The sequence below is a fragment of the Aricia agestis genome, chromosome 10 (genome assembly GCF_905147365.1).
Source record: "Aricia agestis chromosome 10, ilAriAges1.1, whole genome shotgun sequence".
Classification (NCBI taxonomy): domain Eukaryota; kingdom Metazoa; phylum Arthropoda; class Insecta; order Lepidoptera; family Lycaenidae; genus Aricia; species Aricia agestis.
Genome location: NC_056415.1, coordinates 2,326,358 through 2,348,756, shown reverse-complemented (window position 1 = coordinate 2,348,756; position 22,399 = coordinate 2,326,358). Strand labels below are relative to the sequence as shown.

The window sequence follows — 22,399 nt, the reverse complement described above, 5'->3', positions numbered from 1 at the left end:
CATAAATAACATAAAATATTTAATTTGGCCTTGAATAATTAAATAATAGCTCATGAAATGGACATAGGCTGTATATACGGCTGCTTAAGGTCTAAATTGCTTTAAAAATCAAAACGAATCAAATAAGTATAGTATGTTGTATCATCTGCCTAAAGTTCACTTTAGGGTTCAGACAATGGTCCATGTATATTTGATAACTACACGAGTACATTTTTATGTATTCTACTAAGTACTGAAAATAAAAAAGTATATAATAATTATTATAGTAGAACCCTACCACGAATTAGTAAATAGTTAAATCCAACCCTAAATAGTTTATACAAGTACAAATATAATGTGTATAATATTATTTGTTATCGAGTTGATTTCATAGCATCAGTAATATTTCAATAGTCATCATAACCATACATTTATTTGTTTTGTACAAACAGGAATTTATGGATAAATATACAAATGTAAATTTGACTAGAAAATTTAAAAACCCGCAATACTATGTCAATGTAGACGCTGATCTAAGATGGCGGTTTTAGTGCGCATCTACACAGAAACTGCCATTTTGATTCGCTAAAGGTCTAAAAATCTGGGTTTCAAATTTTCTGATCAAGTTTTACCTGTATTATCATGTCTAGTTAGCATTCCAAATTCTGTGATTTCAGAAACACGCATTTTAGAGGCGAGGCCATTTTAGCTACTGACCTAACTTGGCGTTTTTCGGCAACTGCAATAGAAATTATAAAATTAGCATTTTTCTGGGAGACATTTCGATGTCGAGTCTGTGTTTTCTCATCTTGTTAGTAAACCTAAAGATAATACATAATAATATTATTATATCAGTTAAAAATCATAATAATAGTCTGGTAACACTGTAACCTAATAAGCAGTTGCCAATTTTTTTTTAATAAAACTATTTGAAATTGTCTGAGGTAATTTAAAAGTCACAAGAACCTTTAGAAATTCTGCAAATATTGCATGAGATTGTTTTAATAAACTAAATGTAAATAAATGTAGATATGTTTTATGAAGCAATATAGAGAAATAGAAAGTTAAAAGGTTTAACGTAAAACCCTAAATTAAGTCTGGCAAACTATTTTCATAATGTATAAAAAATAAGGTTTTAGTTTAACTAACCTTTTGGTAACCTTAGGTACGTTCTTGACACCAAAAGATCTTAATAGTGTTGCCAACATAATGCGTGTTACATAGTGTAAATTCAAATAACTTTTGACTGTACATACTTAAAGTAGCATGTTCTTGTGATAATATTATTATCATCAACTTTATGACCCGTCTAAGTCTAACGCTAGTTGTTGTTAAGGGCAGTCGTGTTATTTAGTGAATTTAAGTATTTATTAGAGCAGGGTTACAAAGAATTTAGTTTGGTGGCTTCGTATGGGTTTTATTAAATTACTTATATACTTAACATCTGGAAAACGATGGCGTTCACTGAAACGCCATCGTAGTAGCTATGGGGGTTATGTTGCATAATTGTATGAAAGCACAGGGAGATATTTCAATGTGATCATTCTTTGCGGTTTTAGTTTGTGTCTGAAGCTGCTGAGAATAAAATTTAGGCTTTTTGTACCATCCCGTTTACTTTGATAGGCTTGTCAAACAAGCGCACAAAGTAAGTTGCTTAATGTTTAAAATAGGTTGAAACTTTTTCAATTGGGCTTTTGCTAAAACTGCTTGTGTGTTAGTGATATAAAATATTTATAAATACAAATGTAAATAGTTTGATAGTAACGAATAGATTTTGTGTTAATGTTAACGACATGCGCAAAATAAGCTTTTATTAGATTTAAATTACATACTAAACGATGTTAACATTAAACTATGGGTAGGCCATGCAGTGCCGCGGCAGAGTGCAGAACTATTTTTGACAGATCGTAGCGCCATATTAAAAAAATGGCTGGAGTACAAACAGCAATATAAGATGGCATTGGCATAACAGATAGAATGAAAAATATGTGTCAAATTCTCTCAAAGACTTTTGTAGCAATCTTATTAAACGACGCGTACTCAAATGCAGTAGGTGCTATGCCTTTTGTTGTAGACCTGATTTAGATACAAAGATTTTTCATAGCGTTTACCAACTTTTTTACTAGATAAAATAATGATTTCCTCTATAGATTATAGATGTTATAGAAGAGATGTGTTAAGTGGCGAGGATGATATCGAATATCTTGATATTAAATATGACAAGACAGAAAGAGTGTAACACTTGTTCGAGTATAGCAATATGGCCTGTCTCGCTCATTAGATGAGGGAGACGGTATGATATATTTAATCTTTCCTCCTCTTCTTCCATCTAACATTATGTTAATATCTCGATTAGCACATCCTACATTTCTTTGCACTGGCATGCACTTCTTTAGTTTAATCATTGTTTATGTAAAACGCTTCGGTTCAAAGCCACCACTTTTGTTTATTTAAATATAAACGTTTTGTAGTTAATTTGCAAAGCAAATTTTTTATTGTACAATGTTTTAGTGTTAGTAACAATGTTAAGTTCAAATTTAAAATCTTTTAGATGTCACAAACGGGGTTACAGTCTCGATTGTTCGGAGTAGACTATCTAGGTCATGTCAATTTATTGTCTAGGTTTAGAAGTGCTTAGTGCTTCCATCCAGCATATAAGCTCTTTTTTATTATTTATTTAGCCCCTAAATATTAGTAAAACCGTTATGGATGCGTATATATTTGAAATCCGAACAACCAGAATTCATCAACATAGTTTCTGTAGAAATGTTAAGTAGGTAAAAATAAATACTTAATATAATGTTTTGGCCTCGTAAGTTTTAAAGGTAACTTTATCTGGCAAGACCTTGTAAAGTTTCTGTATTAAGCGCCTGATACACGGTTTAAAACTGTATCTATACGGTTACAAAAAATACCAAATTTGGTATTTTTTTGTCATAAAACAATTAAGCCACCGTTTTAAACCGTGTATCAGAAACCAAGGATAATTAAGTAAGTACTTCAAATGTCGGCACCGAACTTGGCATAATTCGATAGCTATTAGCAGTAACGATCTGCTAGCGATTTTTTTTAGGAACTTAATAAGCAAAATTGAAAATATCCTCTGCCTATAACACAATCTTTTAATTTTAATTTTTTTAAAATGTTTTGTTACATTTTACAAGTTTAATTTATTTAATGTATGTTTCCAAATGGCTGTTTTATCGTTGTTTAGTTACGATCATCACACACGATTTTCTCAGTATTGGTTTTTGTTTTAACAGAATATGTTTAAATATATATAACTGTGAAGTATACATAGTATCTATCGTGTTGTCAAATTACCCGTGTCGCCCTAGCGTATTTAAAGACTTGTTCCTTATGTTACGATGTTGTACATTGTTTTTGTATAATTATGTAATCTCAGACCAAATAAAAAGCCAGAACTAAGGCTGCTAAAAGTACGCCTCGCTGTGTCACACAGTGTCGTAAACAAAACTATATATAGTCTGTCAAGAAAGTGAAGAAATTAAAAAGTGGCAACATCGTAGTGTCATCTCTTTCTAATCAATCTAAGAAAAAAGGGATGACACTACGATGTTGCCACTTTTTAATTTCTTCACTTTCTTGACGGACTAAATACGCCTTGCTAAATTATGTGTGGCTTTTTTGTACTTAAGTCATAGTGCAAAGAAACGCACGCCCTACGGTTAAAAAAACATGCCTCACCTTTTTGTTTGACAAAGCTCTATCTTGACTGTATTATTCGGTCTGAGTATGTAAGATATACAAATCGCGATTCGATTATATGTCGATTACAGTTCCATAACGTATATAAGAATATTTTGAAGATATATTTTTGTGAGTGTTTTGAGAACGCAATAAAATATATGAGTCTAATGGGATTATCTACATTATGTTAAGGTGGTAAATCTTTCAAATATTTATTTGTATTTTATGGGCTAATAAAGAGTAACGCATCAATTTGTAGTTGTTCATTTACTATTACTTTACTTTTAAATGTAGACTTCGAATCTGATACCTAGATAGGTTTAGGGAGATCGCAGACGACAGACTCGATCGCACAAAAAGTATGTCGTCTGCGATCTTCCTAAGAAGTAAGAAATCTCCTTTTTATTTGTTTTGGAATTATTAGTAAAAGCTCGTGTCAATCTATAGGTAGGTACCTACTGTTAACTGCACCTTTACCGGTGTAAATATAAAAAAAAACCTTCCTCCCATGTAGGAGTCTCTGAAAGTTTATGCTGAGATTGCCACTGCCCACTGGTTGTGTGTTCTGACTTCTGGGCCGTTTAGATGTAGTCCTATCGGGCAGGAAAGTGGGCAGTGCGAGGATGTAATTTGTAAACAGTCACTCGCGCCGCTGCCGCTGCCCGACTCGGCGAGTATGTAGATTGTAGACAATAGAGGGCTGAGTGTAAACGCTCACTCGCGTCGTTACTGCCGTAGAAGTATAGAAGTATTCAAGGCAATATTGCCGACAGCGCGAGGAGCAGCAGCCTGCAGCAGTGGCTGACCGCTGAATGTACGTCCCATTACTGATACATGGTTTATACAACATCGTTAACTATGCCGTATCTAAAAATATTTACAAAGTTATTTTATATTGAATATAATATAGAAAAACGATGTTGAAAATTGTAATAAAGAATATTGTTATCCCGCCATAATATACTCGACAGTCGACACTGGCCATGGTTAAATAGCCGAAGTGCCATAATAAGAAACAAATATTTGACAGTCGACAGATGTCAGTTGTCACCTGTCAGTCTGACGCGCGGTGAAAATTCCGAAAATAAAATCCATATTTTGTGCACATTTTCTTTGATACAAAAATGAATATCGTCGATACTGATATCAGGCAATGGGACGCGAACGATGTGAAGGAGCAATTTGGAGACAGCTTGACATTGTTACCATCGAATGACAACATAAAAGAGCTGCAGACGATCCTCCGAGACAAGTAAGGTTATTATATAGTATTAGATGAAAATAAACAAAATGAGTGTTGTACCTTCCATTAGACATAATCACCATTCTTGAACTATTATTGTAAATCATAGGAAAATCTATTAAAATATAAAAAATAAAAAATTGTATATCTTCCTATTTCTACTATTAAAATCTTAAACAGCTGACAAACATGTCTAAGGATTTCAAGCTGGCATAACCTCTAATACAAACTAACATTCTATGCAAAACCATACTATAATGGTTTCTCAATCTATTAATTTGCCTGGTAATACCTCGATTGTGGGAATCGCAGACACAATAGATTTTAACTTGTTTTGTGGCAGCCAGGTGCTGTTTGGGGATTAATTAAAAATATAAGTTTGACAGCTTGTATAGTAAAAAATGTTGATTTTTTCTCTAGGAATACATCACGCAGTGACTTTAAGTTTTATGCCGATCGCTTGATCCGTCTTGTGATTGAGGAGAGTCTGAACAAGCTGCCCTTCACCGACTGTGAGGTGGTTACACCTACTGGGGCTGTTTACAAGGGCCTCAAATATGGATCTGGGAATTGTGGAGTCTCTATTGTCAGGTCGGGAGAGGCTATGGAACAGGTAAACTAAACCTATATTGTTCTGTTGTATGAAGTTGTTACAAATGTTGCAAGACATTACATACGAGTTCCTTACAATAACATGTCTTGTTGATCAGAAATTTGGTTTTGTGTTTGAAACATTATTTTTTTATACTTAATCATGGGCGTAGCCAGGATTCTATATAGGGGGGACAGAATAAGAAAATCCTAGACTTCAAATTTGTGATTTTTAATTTAAGAGTATCTCACAACAGTATTGAAGGTGAGGTAAAAATTAAAACAAAATATGAGCGAGCGAACTGGGATTTAATGCCTCCCCTCTCACCCCGCAACTCTCTCCGCTCCACGTTTAGGTATGAAACACGTGAGCATTAGCAAACGATCGCTCTTGTAGGGGGGGCAGCAGGAGGTTGAAGAGAATAGATAGACACACTTTTGCATTTATTACAAAAGATGACATAATATCACCGTACTGATTCCAGGGTTTACGAGACTGCTGTAGGTCAATCAGAATTGGCAAAATCTTAGTTGAGAGTGACAACGACACACACGAAGCACATGTTGTGTACGCCAAGTTTCCTGAAGACATTGCTCGGCGACAAGTCCTGCTAATGTATCCTATTATGTCCACAGGCAATACTGTGAAACAGGTATTATATTTTATGTTTACTCTTTAAATATTTTATGTTAAATATTTATTTTTTAAACAAAAAGAACCAACAGCTAAGTGACTTGCAGATGAAGAATGCCAAAAGAATTATAATTTTATTCAACTATCATGCCCCTCCATACCAGATTTCATCAAATAATCTGTTTGGTGTTTCAGTTGTGAAAAATGTTGTAAATAGACATATAGAATTGTGTGTGTCATAATATGAGAATGGATGTTTATAGCTTTTATTTTATTTTCAGGCTGTAAATGTGCTTACCCAACATGGTGTAAAAGAGGAAAGAATTATTCTATCCAACTTATTCTGCACACCGGCTGCAGTCCAGGCCGTAGTCGACTATGTGCCCAAGATGAAGATACTCACTTCTGAACTCCACCCCGTCGCACCAAACCACTTCGGACAAAAATATTTTGGGACTGACTGATACGAGGACGACTTTGAGGGTTAGCCTCAATTAATATATAAATAATTTTCAGGGCAAAAGTGGATTAATTCTTGCCTATAAGTGAAAGCATTCTTTTATGTTTTATAATAAGGTAAGTTATTATTTTCCTAGTAAAATTGGGGTAAGTTTCAGTACAAATGTCAAAAATGGACAAACAATGCTATCATATGCAGTGTTTATCACACCACTGGAAGTTTTTTTAATGGGTAAAATAGTAGTATAGAGAAATTGCCAATGAATTTTAGTACTTTCCATTGGGAACGTCATTGGACCTACTGCAAACTTAACGAGAATCAATCAGAATTTTACTTATAAAAAAAATCTGTTATAATAGTAGTCTGAATTTCAGACTATTCTATAAGAATTTCTTCTATAAGCATAAGAAATTATAAAATATAATGGATCCTGAGAAAACGCTTTATGTAGATTTATATTAGTGTAAATATTTATATCCAATGTGTATAGATCTAGGCATATTATATTTATTTGACTTTGTACTTAACTAAAAATATTTGCAACACTGTAATTTTATGAAAAATCTCTTTTGGTTTTATCATTAATTTTGTTAAAGTTGTCTTTTGCAATAATCCTACCATTATGATAAGTAGATGGTATTAAACTATAATTCTGAAGGTATTTTACTGTTGTAAATAAAATAAATGAATGAAAGCACACAGTGTTTTTTTTAAATTTACAGTATTTTTTTTAAATATTTGATTCCTTCTTAATTTTCAGAAACACCACCTAGTGAAAGACCTTTATTGAATATTGTTTCAAGTATAATAGATGAGCCTTCTATCGCATTCACCATTTCCGAGCACAAAAGTAATAAATTAAAACAAAGGAAAGGCACAAAATAAATACAAACAATATACTTTCGATCATTTAATTTATTTTCATATTTTTATACAATCTATGGATACATTGTAATATTAGATCAGATCACACGGCTAAGCAAGTTTAATGTGTACATTATAAATTAATAAACTTTATTAACATGTCAATAATTTAACCTTAACAGTTAACGATAACCATCGACGTGATCCCTCGCGGCGGCCGCGGCCGGCCAACGTTAACCTTACGTACAAAACTAACGCTACAAAAATATTATTATCTTCCGTGTAAAAATAGATATAACATTCATTAGATTATTAAACGAGCCATTCGAGATATTAGTGGGAGCACTCGCGTCGTTGTTAGCAAGCGCGGCCTGGCGCACCGAACTCACAATAAATACTCAATAAATAGACATACATCTGATAGACTTACACTTACCGCTACGTCGGGCCGCGGCGGGCCGGGGGCCGGGGCGACCCGCCACAGCCCCCGGCCCGCCGCGACCCTCAATTGACTTAGATATGTTATTAAGGCATCGCGTGAATCGCACTAGGTAACCCGGGTTACACCTACACTAGGACGACAGCCAAAGCGAAAATATACGGCGATTAGAGCGACACGATACGCGAGGACCGAGCGATTAGTAAACGAAATATATAAACACCTTAACTAAAATGAGTAGAAAAGCAGCATTATTTATACTCGTGCGGGCGAATTTTTTTTGTGATTTTTCATGGGTTTTTTGTATAAAAATATCGTCGGGAACTAGGGGACCCTCCTGGGCGGGTCGAACGGCGCGTCCGACAGGCACCAGTCTCTCGCGTGCGCGACTAGCGGGAGGAGCGTGCGGCCGCTGAAACGAAACGCGCCGACTGAGTCCCGGAGAGAGCGAGAGCGTCGCGACTCGCGAGAGAGTGAGATAGCGAGAGAGCGCTTTACATGAGCTTCTGGCGCGCGCACTCCGGGCAGATGATGTCGGGTCCGTCGGTGATGAAGCCCTTGCCCACCAGCGAGGTCTTGCACTGCGCGCAGTTGAAGCAGTCGTTGTGCCAGTGCCGGTCCTCGAACGAGATGAACCGCGTGCCGCCGATGCCTGCAACAAGGACACAACTGTCAGTCAGGAGGACACGATGTATTTTGAATTTTATCTTACAGGACTAAATGCCCTTTTTGCAGAAGTCCCATATGTTGGGGCGGAATGGCTAGGGCTCGATTCTGATGCTTCGATATCGTTTCTACCGCAGCCAGTCTCAAATATCGCACATGCTAATATCATAATGAGACAAACCTCCCATTTAAAGAGACATTCGAGGTGTGAGACTCGGAATTGTTCTCATAGTGTCTAAACACACCATGCCGAAGCTCCGCGGCGGAAGTTTGGCATGATTCCGCCTGCAATGTATTTTAAATTACCGATGACACACCATGCCGAAATTCCGTCGCGTTTATTGTATGCGTATTGCTGACACAATCATGCCGAAGTCCGAACTTCCACCGTGGAACTTCGGCATGGTCTGTTTAGACCATAAAGTTTGATATACCTAGCGGAATAGAGCAACAATCTCGAGCTGTCAAACGAAACCGAAATTGGTTTTCATCTGTGTGTAAAAATATGTGTACGTATACACTTACACAAGCATGATTAAACATGAATTCTATGAGATTAAATAGTCAACGTGCGGCACGTGCCGACTGGACGTCAAAAAAAGAGTGCTGCTGTCATGTATCACACGTCTCTTTTTACCACGCAGTGTTACTGATAGTGACATCTCTCTTGCTCAGGCCTTTGTTTCTCTATTCCGCTAGGTATATTAACTTTATGGTTTAGAACTCAGTTTAAACACTACACACCATGCCTACAGTACCTAAACTTTAGTTAAAAATTTACTCAAGAACACAAAGTAGATTTCCAACATACCAGTAATAGGCTTGGCGCACTTGGTGCAGCGCTTAGCGAACAGCTCGCCGAAGCATTCCGCGCAGTAGGGCTTGTCGTCGCGCGACGTGAACCGCTGGCCGGCGAGCGACGTGTCGCAGTGCGTGCACGTGAAACACTCGCGGTGCCACGGCTCGTTCTTGTACGTCACTCCGCCCTGCGTCAGGATCTGAAAAGGGAGTTGAGATTGAGAATTAGTCACGTTGTTATTTCACAAGGAAAAGTGGGATGTTGAGAATTGAGATTGTGACTTTACATTGTTTCATGAAAGACTTTACAAGCAATGTGCTCACTTGCGGTAGTCTTGGTTTAAAATTATGGTGCGTGTGGTTTAAAATTGTATAACTAGCAATATTAACTCACTGGCACAAATGAGCATTAATTTGACATTAAGTAATAGTTAAAAACGTAAAAAAATACAATTCTCTCAAATTGCTATTACTAGTTCGACGTGCTGCGGAAAGATGGTCAATTCAATCAAAGATGGTCAATTGATCGCGCTTACTCCTTTTAGATCACAACTTCACTCAGGTGACAGGTCTTTAGTTTATAAGTATGCAGTTGTTAGATAGTGAGATTAGTGACCGAAGGAAGCTCTTAGTGCTAACAGCGAGAGAGAGACAGAAATGCAGAGAACGAAAGAGAAAGATTAGAATGAAAAAAAAACCGACCTTATTGCACTTGACGCAGCGAGTAGCGAACTTGTCCTCATAGCAGCCAGCGCAGTAGATCTCCTGCTCGCGCGGGATGAAGCTCTTCGTGCCGATGGGGTTCTTGCACACCACGCAGCAGAAACACTTCTCGTGCCACTGCCGGGTCTTGTACTCCATCTTCTTAGTTCCTGAAAACGACAAAATATTACAAGTTACTAAAAGCGAAATGCCAAAAGTTATACTCGATTAGCCTGTCCCAACTCCCAAGACGAGAAATTTTATTGTCAGTATCACGCCTAAATTTTATTAAACAGTTTATTCGACAATTAGATTGAAGGCGCGCGATGTTCAATATCAACCCTAGACGGACATGTAATATTACGCAATACGTAAAATTGCTTGTCTAGGGGCCGGCTTACTGATTTTACACTTCTAGAATCGGCGGATAGAATAAGAGATAGATAGAAAGTAAAAACCTTATTTGAAACTTAAATAGCAAAGTGTTAAAACTATAAATAGTCACTTGATCAGGAACTAGGAAGAATCGACAAAAAATCCAAAAAGACCAGACCGATCTCAAATTCCTAACCTTGTTTGATAGCTAGACATGAGACGCAAAAACTCGGACATCAAACCAATATTTAATTGTATTAAGTGTGTGAGTCAGTTCACAGAAATACTAAATGTAATGTCGGCCAGGTCAAACGGTTCACGGATTTTTGAGGTTTTATTTAATTATTATGATCCAACGGAGATCTTATCTCTTAAATCATCTACAAACAAAGATACAAGCGCATAATTTGGGATATAATTAACATAAATCATCTAACAGTTATAATAAATGTATAATGAACTTGGCACCTACGTAGGTAAATCTTATTTCAATAATATCTTTATTTTTATTGGCATCTTTTTATTGAGTAATTTATGAGTTATGACCATTTCATATACTTAAATTTACTGCAGATAACGAAGTCTTAAAAATAGGGTCCCCGTTTTTACCCTTTAGGTACGGAACCCTAAAATATGGATGTGGGTGACGTTTTCCATACAACTAACGTGATTTTTGTGGTAACAGGTATACAATTGAATTTTCACAAAGGCCTTAATTATATTATGTGTATTTTGATAATTAAGCTTATAAAGCTTTTTATTAAGCTAAGCTTCATAAAAATCATCAAAAATATTTTTTTTCTTCTTTTTGAGGCATTTTCCACCTGGTAAGTCGCAGATTACTTGTATGAAAAGAAGTAAAAAATATATTATCGCCCTTTCATCCTAGTAACATAAATTTCCTTGCAAGTATGAAAAGCCACAATTTGGAAATTAGGGCTTTTCATCATAAATGATTCAGAACATACAAGGACATTTTATGGCTTTCTATTTAATGTTCTGTTAGGGAACAAAAAAAAATTTTTTCGGAATTCGACCATGTTTCCTACAGACCTCCTCCTCCTTTTCCTTCCTTTCGACAGAAAGATAGAGTTTTCTCTGCTGATTCTGAATGTACTTATAACTCTATTTGGCCAAAAATGGAAGTTACACCCTTTCTTCTTATCGCGGCAGTACAGTAATCCGGCGCATATCTAATGTTTTAGAATTTAGTACCTAGGTATAAGTAATCTTTATTCTTTCATTTGATTGTAGTTTCCCCATTTTATTGAAAATGAGGAAATTACTCTACAGTTTGTAATATTAAAAAACATATTAATAATAGAAAGAAAGTAGGTACCTCCATCACGTAATACGTATTGGTACCGTAATAAGTACGCGTGATATAAGTTTTTCAAATAATGGAACGATTGTTTCGATACACGAACGTCAATTTCATAGATCGTAACGATGTCGTGACGGCTGCGAGTTTGGAGTGTCCTTGAGGTTTGCATGTGATCGGGTGATGGGTTTACATGCAGTTCAAGGTTTATTGACCTATCGGTAAGGCTGATTTTGGATTTGTACGACCAAGGCGAAAGTTTATAACAACAGTGTCAACATGGACACAAACATCTGCTCTTAAAATGTTTATCCAAAATTCAGAAGAACAATGCAGTGATCGCACACGGCACAGAACAGTACATACATTATAATAACAGTGGCTTATGCCTTATAATATCATCGTCAGATTCAATCATAATTACTTCTTCGTCACGCAAGCGTCAATGTCAGAGATATAACAGTGGCTTATGCCTTATAATATCATCGTCAGATTCAATCATAATTACTTCTTCGTCACGCAAGCGTCAATGTCAGAGATATAACAGTGGCTTATGCCTTATAATATCATCGTCAGATTCAATCATAATTACTTCTTCGTCACGCAAGCGTCAATGTCAGAGATATAACAGTGGCTTATGCCTTATAATATCATCGTCAGATTCAATCATAATTACTTCTTCGTCACGCAAGCGTCAATGTCAGAGATATAACAGTGGCTTATGCCTTATAATATCATCGTCAGATTCAATCATAATTACTTCTTCGTCACGCAAGCGTCAATGTCAGAGATATAACAGTGGCTTATGCCTTATAATATCATCGTCAGATTCAATCATAATTACTTCTTCGTCACGCAAGCGTCAATGTCAGAGATATAACAGTGGCTTATGCCTTATAATATCATCGTCAGATTCAATCATAATTACTTTTTCGTCACGCAAGCGTCAATGTCAGAGATATAACAGACCACCGTTTTATCAATACGGAATCCTAAAAACTGATATTATGTCGTCATCCTTACTTATCTACAATTTCAAACAGTTAAGGATTTGATGTCAGCGTGCACAGAAAGCATGCATATGCATGAGGCCGTACGGCCGTTTTGTGTCGCATGTATCTGCATGCAGTTATAGTCATGTTCAGTTCATTAAGGTTAATGATGATCCTTGAGGTTCGCCGCCAGGGGAATATTGGCTTAATGCGGTTAAATAGTTAGTTACATTATACTATCGTCTATAAGTATGTAAAATATAATAGTACTGAACGTTACTCACAACTGGTACTGGTTTAAGCAAGGTAATACAACAATATTTTTGCGTAAGTATATAAAAATACTCTTCTATGTCCTTTGACCTTTCCTAGGACTCAAAGTATTTCCATGCCACATTACTTTAAGTTTACAAAGAGCTGATATAGACAGATATGAGATATCAGGCGTAGTACCTATATTCTTGTAAAGGGTACATGTAATAAGATTCGCAAAAAAAAATAGTTACTTTGTTTTTCATGTGGAAAAATTATTGAGCTGCATAAATTTATTTCTGTGATAATCTCGCAATATACTGATATGGATAGTGGCCAATGGATAACTTTCGCGTTGCTGAGTTAACCTATTTAGATTAAAGCCGCATACATACACAACTACACAACTATCTAGAATCTAGACCTCATTGTATGTAGGTAGTTGTGTAGTGAATGTACGGCTTTAATCGCACAATAAACCCCAAAACTCATTTAGTGTGTGTACAGAGAGAGGCTGAACAAAGTTTGCCGGCGTGATTGAGTCCTGTCCGGAACTCTGCAGGACTCCATATTGATTTTACTTTTGTCCTCTTTGTCACGCTATGCGTTTCAGCGATGGCAGTGAAAGTATTTTTATTTGGCCCTTCTTTCACTCAAACTAGGTTCACGTAGATCCTTTTTAATTCGTGAAAATTTATTAAAAAGATATGGCTAAGTAAAGATATGTATATCGGTTTTATTTTCAGGGCAACAAAAGTGAATTAAAAATTATTAAGTACTTATAGTAAACGAACACCACGAATGTGCTGCGAAAGTGCGAACTAGTGTTGCCAATCCGAAACTTGTAATCGATTATTAACTTGACATTTGCTGCCACCTATAGTTTCTACACGTTTCCTATCTAGAGATATCTCTCTATTTATCGACTAATTGGTCGATGAATAGTTGTATAAATGGTAAATTTCCCATCTCTACAACTATCGATATTCAGCTCCCACACAGTCCACCTTCGCCTACCTGTATATGGGACGGCGGTAATGACATTTGATGTCAGAGTGACCGACACTGTGACCCACTTGTGTCATGTTGACATATCGTGTGTCATTTTTTGTGGGTAATAGAGACACTGCGGTCAGCGTAAGGAGATCAATGACTTTTATGTGGTAGAGTGTTTTTTTATTGAGACTTGTGTCACTTAGGCGACAATGTAGTTAATGAGTGTCTCAATTTTGTATTCCAGATGTCATTGAAGGTATACTGTACAAGACAGCATTAGTTCACCAAGCGCCAAAAGTACCATGTCGGTCTATACTTTCTATAATAAAATATGTCAATTTGCCTACATTTAATAAATTATTGAGTATTATAAAGTAATAGAAGTAGAAACAGGGGGAGCCGCGAGTTTCGTTTACTTAAGAACAAAAGTGTGGGATATGTGCGTGGCGGCCAAAGGAAGATCTTCCGACCGAGCGAGGTGGTATGCTCGGTCAGGCCGAAGCCCACGTGATACATCTCAGCTGTCGTATATATACCGACGCGCTCAGAAAACTTCGATAGCGCGATGCAGGAATGTTAGACGAATTGTGGGTACCGCCACATCACTCCCCCCCGAAGACCGGAGGTCGAATATTGAAGTCTTGTCGCTTGAGTCGCCTAGTGCCAGTGAGTTCCAGTGAGTCGGAACTGTTGCAGTGAGTCCCAGTGAGTCGGAACTGTTGCAGTGAGTCCCAGTGAGTCGGAACTGTAAGCTGCTGCACGGGATCTAGTGAGTCGGATAAGCTGCCGTGCGGGGCCGATGCTACGTGCTGACCAGGAGAGATGTGCTCTGCTTGCTGACCGGTCGGTGTAGTGAGAGAGCCCGATGATGCCGATGCGGAGTCGCCCAGGCCGCGGTACATTGCGGCTAGTGGACGAGGTACCCGATGAGGTGATGCTGGCTGGCGCGGTGCGGAGGGGCGAGGAGTGATGATCAAAAGGTTGCGTGTTCAAATCACGTCGGGGTCACCAATGTGGGATATGTGCGTGGCGGCCAAAGGAAGATCTTCCGACCGAGCGAGGTGGTATGCTCGGTCAGGCCGAAGCCCACGTGATACATCTCAGCTGTCGTATATATACCGACGCGCTCAGAAAACTTCGATAGCGCGATGCAGGAATGTTAGGCGAATTGTGGGTACCGCCACAAAAGCAATCATGCTTCATAATTCCTTCCGCCACTCGCAAATTTGCATTGTGTTCGCTAAACAAGATCCATTCGATTCAAATTGTCACGTTGTTTGCTTCCTTTAGAAAAAGGGACGAAGTTTAAAAAAATCTTTAATAAAGTAGTGGTTACATACTAAGTAACGATATCATTTAAAAATGTAACTGCTTCGTTTCGTCACAAACCTGACTCATCGTACCTTAAAACTGATTGGTATTTATCCCTTACAAGTTAAATCAGCGTGAAAACAAGGCTGTAACTCCTTTTACGGTGCACAATGCAGAATAAATACATGATAATCATTTCATGTAAGTCAACAACAGCAATTAGGCGTTGTCGTTTTTTGCCAGAGCTCTGATTCCAATGTCAAATTTATCGATACTGATAAACTTGACAGTGGCACCGCACTATTTTAACTAAATGTAATTTTGAGAATCAGCGAACAAACATAAAAAATAACATACTTATATATGGTCGAATTGAGATCTTCCTACTTTTTGAAAATCGATTTAAAATATTATCGTATAATTTTTCACAATTTAGAAAACTCATGTAGAGATTTTATAGCCCTCTAGGGATGGAATTTTAAATAAACCTTTCTGTCGTGTGCGAAATATAAAGTTCCCAGCTGTAGAGTTTTGCATGTACGTTAATCTTTCAAGAATGTTTTTTTTTTTTTTTAATAGAGAAGAAGATAGAAGATGTAAAATTTACTAAGACCCCTACCTCTACCTCATAGGTACATATTAAGAAAATAAGGATTGAGTGCAAAAGACGAACAAAAGCGAGTAATTATTCTTCACAAAAAGGGGTTCTAGTCCCGTAATGACTGTACTTGATAACATTCATTAGCATGGTTCTGAATGTCCCATGGAGAGCGGTAAGGCGATACTCCTGTGGTTTACTATTCACTGTAAAGAGAGGGATGGCTCGTATGTCTCTACGCTTGCTAGTTTTTTACCGACATCCAAAAAAGGTTAGTTAAATCTTAATTACTTCTAAATACAAGCAACATTGTAACATAAAAGCAGCGTTTTCACTCTTCAAAGTGTCTATATTAGGAATATTTTTCTCTTTAAAAAATAGAGGGGTGATATCATTTCAAGAGTCCTGTGCCTGTCCATCGTAGCTCTCAAACGAATGAAATGATATAATTTTTTTTGAGTTTAGCAATATTTTTTATAAAATATAATGTTTTATCGACATAGTATATTTTGCTGGGCCAACCCTAAGGTTCTGTTGACTTTCTCGGAGGGCTTTTAATTCCCTTCCGTTCCAAATCCGTCACCGCTGAGGTTTCCACTTGGCGGTAGGACTATAAAACTACTATCTATGTGGGGCGGGAGAAAGGTATTTGACAGATTTGACCACTAGATAGTGAGATTAGAGTGAAATCGAGCTATATTTAATGTGGTATAATTGACATTTTACACAAGGAACTTATATTAATTATTCTAAGCAAACCTTTTTAAGAGGATACATCAGGGGCTAGAGAAATGAAAAAAAGTACGTGTAATATCTATAGTTGTCTCCCTTACCTCAAGCCTATACCGCAGAAAACGATAGAGACAACTGCAGAAAATCAACGATTCGTTGTCCCCTGATTCCTTCTCCAAAACTTAACCGATTTAAGTACTTTTTTCACTAAAGATTAAAGAAAGGCTTGAGTTGTGTTCCCATGTTTTGCTTTTTGTATATAATCTAGCCAAATCTGTTTTCTGGACGTTTGAATACAGCGGAAAATCTGGCCATTTTTGGGGTTTTTGAACGTTCATATCTTATTTAATAATTAAATTATGAAAAAAAGGAAAACATAGAGACATTGTATTAGTGGCCGTAGATATTCAGGAAAAAAATTATAACTTTACTATCATTATCCAGGGAGGAAACAGGGGACAGCGTTTGTATGGAAAAAAGGGCGGTGTGGACTCCTCTTAATTTTACGCTAAATGTTTTTCACAACTTTGTGCTGCAAGCAATGCTGCAAGTATATCGCGCGGGAACCGTACTTTTAATCGTGACTATCTATATCTTTTTCCAAGCTAGCGGTGTCCATGTATTATATTATGTACCTACTACCTACATCAAACCCCAAAAGACACAAAAAGACAGACAAACAAAAAGGCTGACAGACACTTTCAGCAAATTACTATGATGAATTAATAAACGTATGCTAAATCCATGGATGGGATTCACATCGGTCAGTTCCATCAGTACCAAAGCACACAGGTGGCTGAGCCACTCTAAATATCCCCCCGCAGTGATCGAAGGCCGCGATTTGTAGAATGGATGATGTCAGACGTGTAGGAAGTACACACCGCACGCCACTCTGACACCTATTGTGTGCCATCTAGGGCGATATTTGCCTGTAATTACAATTACAAAGATCGTAGATTACTTCATCGCGAACTTTGTCAAGTTATAATTATTTCCGAATGATAGAGATCCATACGAATATTATAAATGTGAAAGGGTCTGTATGTTACCTCTTGGCGCTCAAACCGCTGAACCGATTTTGCTGAAATTTGGTATGGAGATACTTTGAGTCCAGGGAAAGGACATAGGATACTTTTATTTCAGAAAAATGTACGGTTTTCACGCGATGAACTAATTTTGGCGAAGCGGATTTGCGGGCGTCATCTAGTATTATATAGATAAATCATAAAGGATATAGGGTTCCGCAGGGTGAGGGCGGATTAAAATTCCCCCCGTTTGGGGGGGCTCCCACCGAAACCTATTATAACTGACAAATTGCATTTTGAATATGAAGGGATGAAATGTCGATTGGGTAGACTGACTTAATGCCTGAATGTAATTTTCGGTTGAAAAAGATGGTTGAATTTTGGGGGAAAATTATGCATACTGATAATGATAAAATGAGAAATTGTGTTTGTCTGTCTTTGCAACTGTCTGTCTGATATCTGTTTCGATACATTGAGTGTTGGGAAGTACTTAGGATATTTTTTAACCCAGAAGAATATATGGTTGTAGTCTTGTTAAAAAACTAAAATCATAGGTCTCAATACTAAACGAAAGCATATATACATGTCGTAGGATGATTTGATAAATCCGTGTTTTCGCGAAATCCCTAGAATTTTCGCGAAAATTCTAGGGATTTCGCGAAAACACGGATTTATCAAATCATCCTACGACATATACACATAGTTACTACAAATATATCGTTGGCTATCCGTTAGCAAAAACTTAAAATACCTACCAACGAAATTAAGATGTAGAACTTTTATTTTTATCAAAATAAGCAATATATTAATGTAATTTAGCGACCGTTGACATTAACGGTGTATTGATGATACACGTTGCCGAAAATGGACAGACATACATACATAATTAATTATATCGATGAGAGAGTAGATTTCTTTTGTTTTTTATCTCCCATTATTGAGCCTAAAATACTTCCAAGTTATGTTATGATTCAATAAAATATTAATGAATCATTTGCTCCCATTAAGCTTAAAATAAGTCAAATGACTGTATATTTTTCTATGAATTGTAGAACTCATAACCACTCAGAGTTTGTCGGGAACATTTTAAGAGCACATTATACCAGATATACAAAAATATGCGATTGGTGAGAATGAACTCTAAAAAAAAGAACAGTTTTTAAAAGCCACTTATATTTTTACTTTTTTATTTACGTTACGATACGTTATATTTGATTTGATTTCTTATTTAAGTTATACGACATCTCATCTTCATTACTTTTTGGCATTGCACATAAAATGTACAGTTTATGTGGTTTCAGCAAGTATATCGGTCAAGGGGCATTAACGGTGAGGTGGAGGCGAACCGCCATCTGTCGCCTCAACCTTCGCCAATCAGGAGATAAGGAAACTACTGATTTGTGACGTCATAGCTCTACATTTCTTTAAGGGAAGGTATTGAAAGCTCAACATTTTAGGAAACTGACTACTGACCTGTGACGTCATAGCTCTACATTTCTTTGAATGTATTGTAAGCTCAACAAGTTCAGAAACTGACTACTGGCCTGTGACGTCATAGCTCTACATTTCTTTAAGGGAGGGTATTGAAAGCTCAACATCTAAGGAAACTGACTTCTTGTGACGACATAGCTAAAATCTACATATCTTTAAGGGAAGTTATTAAAAGCTCAGCATTTGATGCAGTTGTAGTTTTATTTTACCCTTGTGGATTTAAAAATATTTGACGCTGATAATATAAAGACCTTACAAACTTGTACGTTTAAATTGTAACTAAACAATTTGAAAACTGTGGTTTTTATACACAAATGGAAGCATTAGGACCAGAAGGATGATTTGCAATCAATCAAATGTGGATTTTATGTATAGCTAGAAATAATATTAGCCCTGCAGCCTGCCTAGCCTGTCGACTTTTGACTCTACATAATATGTTAACATGTTCTCTTTTGCAATGAATTTTAAATATTATGTGACAAGCTTATCTCGAATCAAGGTAGACAAAGACCAATTAATAAATGACAATAATTACTCGTAATTACACAAGTGTTAAATTGACGCAATCTATTTTGTTTAAACATGAGGTCTGTCTACACCTTATTGATAATTAGGTAATTAATATTATTAATTGGATAACAATTGTATTATTAATCGTGTTTTAATATTGCTATGCAGAGAATTTTCTTCTTGTGTACAGATTTAAAAGTATAATCTAGAGTCAACATTTGTACAGGAAATACTTCTAGTTTAGCTAGAGAATCTCATCGGAAATATTATAAACATTATTATGTAATGCAATTATCATTAAAAACAACAATAAAATGATTCACCGGGTTCGTTGAACTAATAACAACAACGCGAGATTTTCTAAGAAAATATAATTTTTCTTGTAATTATTATGCTAAATTATTCAACGAGAAGTAAAGCGGGGAAAAGGGAAGGAAAATCATAATGCCTTGTTCGCGCGTCGAATAACTTTTCCAAGTAATTACACATAATGTTTATGTTTGGCGATTATGTTGTCTACTGTCTACGAAACAAAACAACATCGTTTCAGCATTACACTATTATGTATATTGACTACAATTGTTTTATGATTGTAATAAAGGACTTAGGCAAGTTTTAGTGCTAATATGAGAAACTTCGTTAGCGTAGAAATTCAGTAAATGCTTGACAATCGTACATTTTGAGGATATGTCTCAATTATCTATGTCTTTTCCGGGACTTCATTATTATTCAACTAATGTTATCCAAATTAGTTTAGCGGTTTCAGTGTGAAAAAGTAACCTTTACATTACTGTACAAACAATTGTATTTTAATACAAATACTTAATATTCTATATCTGTATATTTTAGATAGTATTTTAGTGTTTACATTTCTATCATATATGGACAATAATATTATGTTAATTGATCTTAAATAAAACCTATTACATATTCTATACTTGAACTTTTATTATTTCTTAGGAACACTAAAAAATTAATATTTGCGAATTCCATTAAACAGAAAAAATTACTTAACTCATAACCATGATACCGGTTAATATTTTACTTTAAAATTAAGTATAAACAAAGCAAAAGTACACAAGTTCAGCAATTATTTATTGTACGTATAACATACATTTCCTGTTTCTCATACGCAGTAAGAATCGGAAGTGGTCCATTGCCACTTTTTATAGTAAATGAATATATTCTTTTCCTGATTGTTTGTTTGGGTGTCTGTGGAAAATGTAAAGGCCCTTCTTTGGGCCAAGTAAAAATAGCATGCACAATTGACGAGGATCATGGCCAATCATAGACGAACTCTCCTCCTGTCTCTTTATACGTTTATAACCACTTTTATTGGTCCATTATAGGCCAACGTGGGGAGGTAGCATAATGAAATTGTTTTCAGACGTCGACCATGCGAATTCAGACGCAGACAATCAAATTAAGCATCTGCATAGCAAAGTTTTGTTGACTCGACATGAAATATTGCTTTTACTAGCATAATTTCAGTAATAAAGTAAATTACAAAATGTAGAGTTCGTGAATGGCCTATTTCGTAACAGTAAATTATGTACAACATACTGTGTTTGTTTGTTTGTTTGCGTCAAGTAAAATCTAAGACAAGACCGATAGTAAATTAGGCTTTGCTATTTCACTCTATGATTTTCACCCATTGTACGTTTTTTAGCAATAAAATTTTCGATACAGTTTAAATAATTGTTATTATTTTGTTTGTGTAGCTCATTATTATTATTATTCATTTACTAATAAGTACTTATTTATTTACAAAACAATATGTAATACAATACTTACATACTATTTTACGTACGTAAAAGTAGTTGTAACATTCATGGATTTGAATAAAATTCTATTCTACGAGTATTATAGCCTTCTTTTTTTAAGATAATGGTGTTTAATAAAATAAAATAAAAATTTTGTTAAGATTATGGTGTAAGTAATAATAAATAATTTTATATAAACTTAATAATAATTTAATTGCGCGCCATTGTTATGACAGAATGTTATGTACAACATTCTGGCAATAAAGACATTTGATTTGATTTGATTTGATTCTTTCGCCGTGGTTGAATTAATGCATAGCATTACATAAAATGTAATTTTATGAGCACAATATGATTGGCTTATGTAACGCATAACACTGTATTGTTCAATGCTTTTATCAGTATCATATATTGTTGTAAGTGTAATGTTGGAAAAATACAACATAATTTTCTGATTACAGAAAAGTGTAGTATACAATCTTTCAAAAGTTTTAAAATCGATTTTTAAATGTATGTGATCTATCAAGATGTTCATAACCATTTTCGATAGCGTTACGATTAATAAGACTACAAGAACACAATATGCCTCCAGAATCCAGATACTAAAGTATACTCCTATGTAGGCAATATAGGAACTATCAAAAAATCTTCGCACTCAAAGGTCACGCGACTCAATTAAGGATTACTTAACTTTAGTTTAACGGACAGTATTTAAAGAGAAATGGTTTGACAGAAAATGTATGGAGCTTATGTCAGAATCTTGATTAAATAAACTTAAATATCTCAGTGCGGCAGTTTAACGCTAAAACTCTATTGGTTTCGTAAGTACTAAGATTCGTTATCTCTAGTTTATCTAAGGTTTAACCTCTTAATACTCGTTGATTTCACAGATTATGTTAACTATGTGGCTCTAGTCTCTACACGAGACCTATACGCAGCTGCGTAT

General features: G+C 35.8%; 2 protein-coding genes and 1 long non-coding RNA gene across 12 annotated transcripts in view; 2 read left to right on the top strand and 1 right to left on the bottom strand.

Annotated features, from left to right (window-relative positions):
* LOC121731027 lies at positions 1-21,935 on the top strand. Its single transcript, XR_006036179.1, has 3 exons — positions 1-1,057; positions 14,212-14,217; positions 21,925-21,935. It is a non-coding gene; the product is annotated as an uncharacterized LOC121731027 (long non-coding RNA).
* Positions 4,764-6,978, top strand: LOC121731026 (uracil phosphoribosyltransferase homolog). The gene is made up of 4 exons (XM_042120331.1): positions 4,764-4,942; positions 5,354-5,546; positions 6,010-6,177; positions 6,440-6,978. Exons 1-4 carry the CDS (start codon positions 4,815-4,817, stop codon positions 6,620-6,622), a joined length of 672 nt encoding a protein of 223 aa, XP_041976265.1. The 5' UTR covers positions 4,764-4,814; the 3' UTR covers positions 6,623-6,978.
* LOC121731023 (four and a half LIM domains protein 2) overlaps positions 7,516-22,399 on the bottom strand; it is a 170,976-nt gene continuing 156,092 nt past the window's right edge. For all 10 annotated transcript variants that reach the window (XM_042120323.1, XM_042120319.1, XM_042120322.1 and 7 more), the window contains 3 exons: positions 10,088-10,257; positions 9,399-9,585; positions 7,516-8,573 (listed from right to left, as the gene is read on the bottom strand). In XM_042120323.1, coding sequence (XP_041976257.1) covers positions 8,416-8,573; positions 9,399-9,585; positions 10,088-10,257 — 515 coding nt within the window. In that variant the 3' untranslated portion in view covers positions 7,516-8,415. The remainder of the gene's footprint in view (positions 8,574-9,398; positions 9,586-10,087; positions 10,258-22,399) is intronic.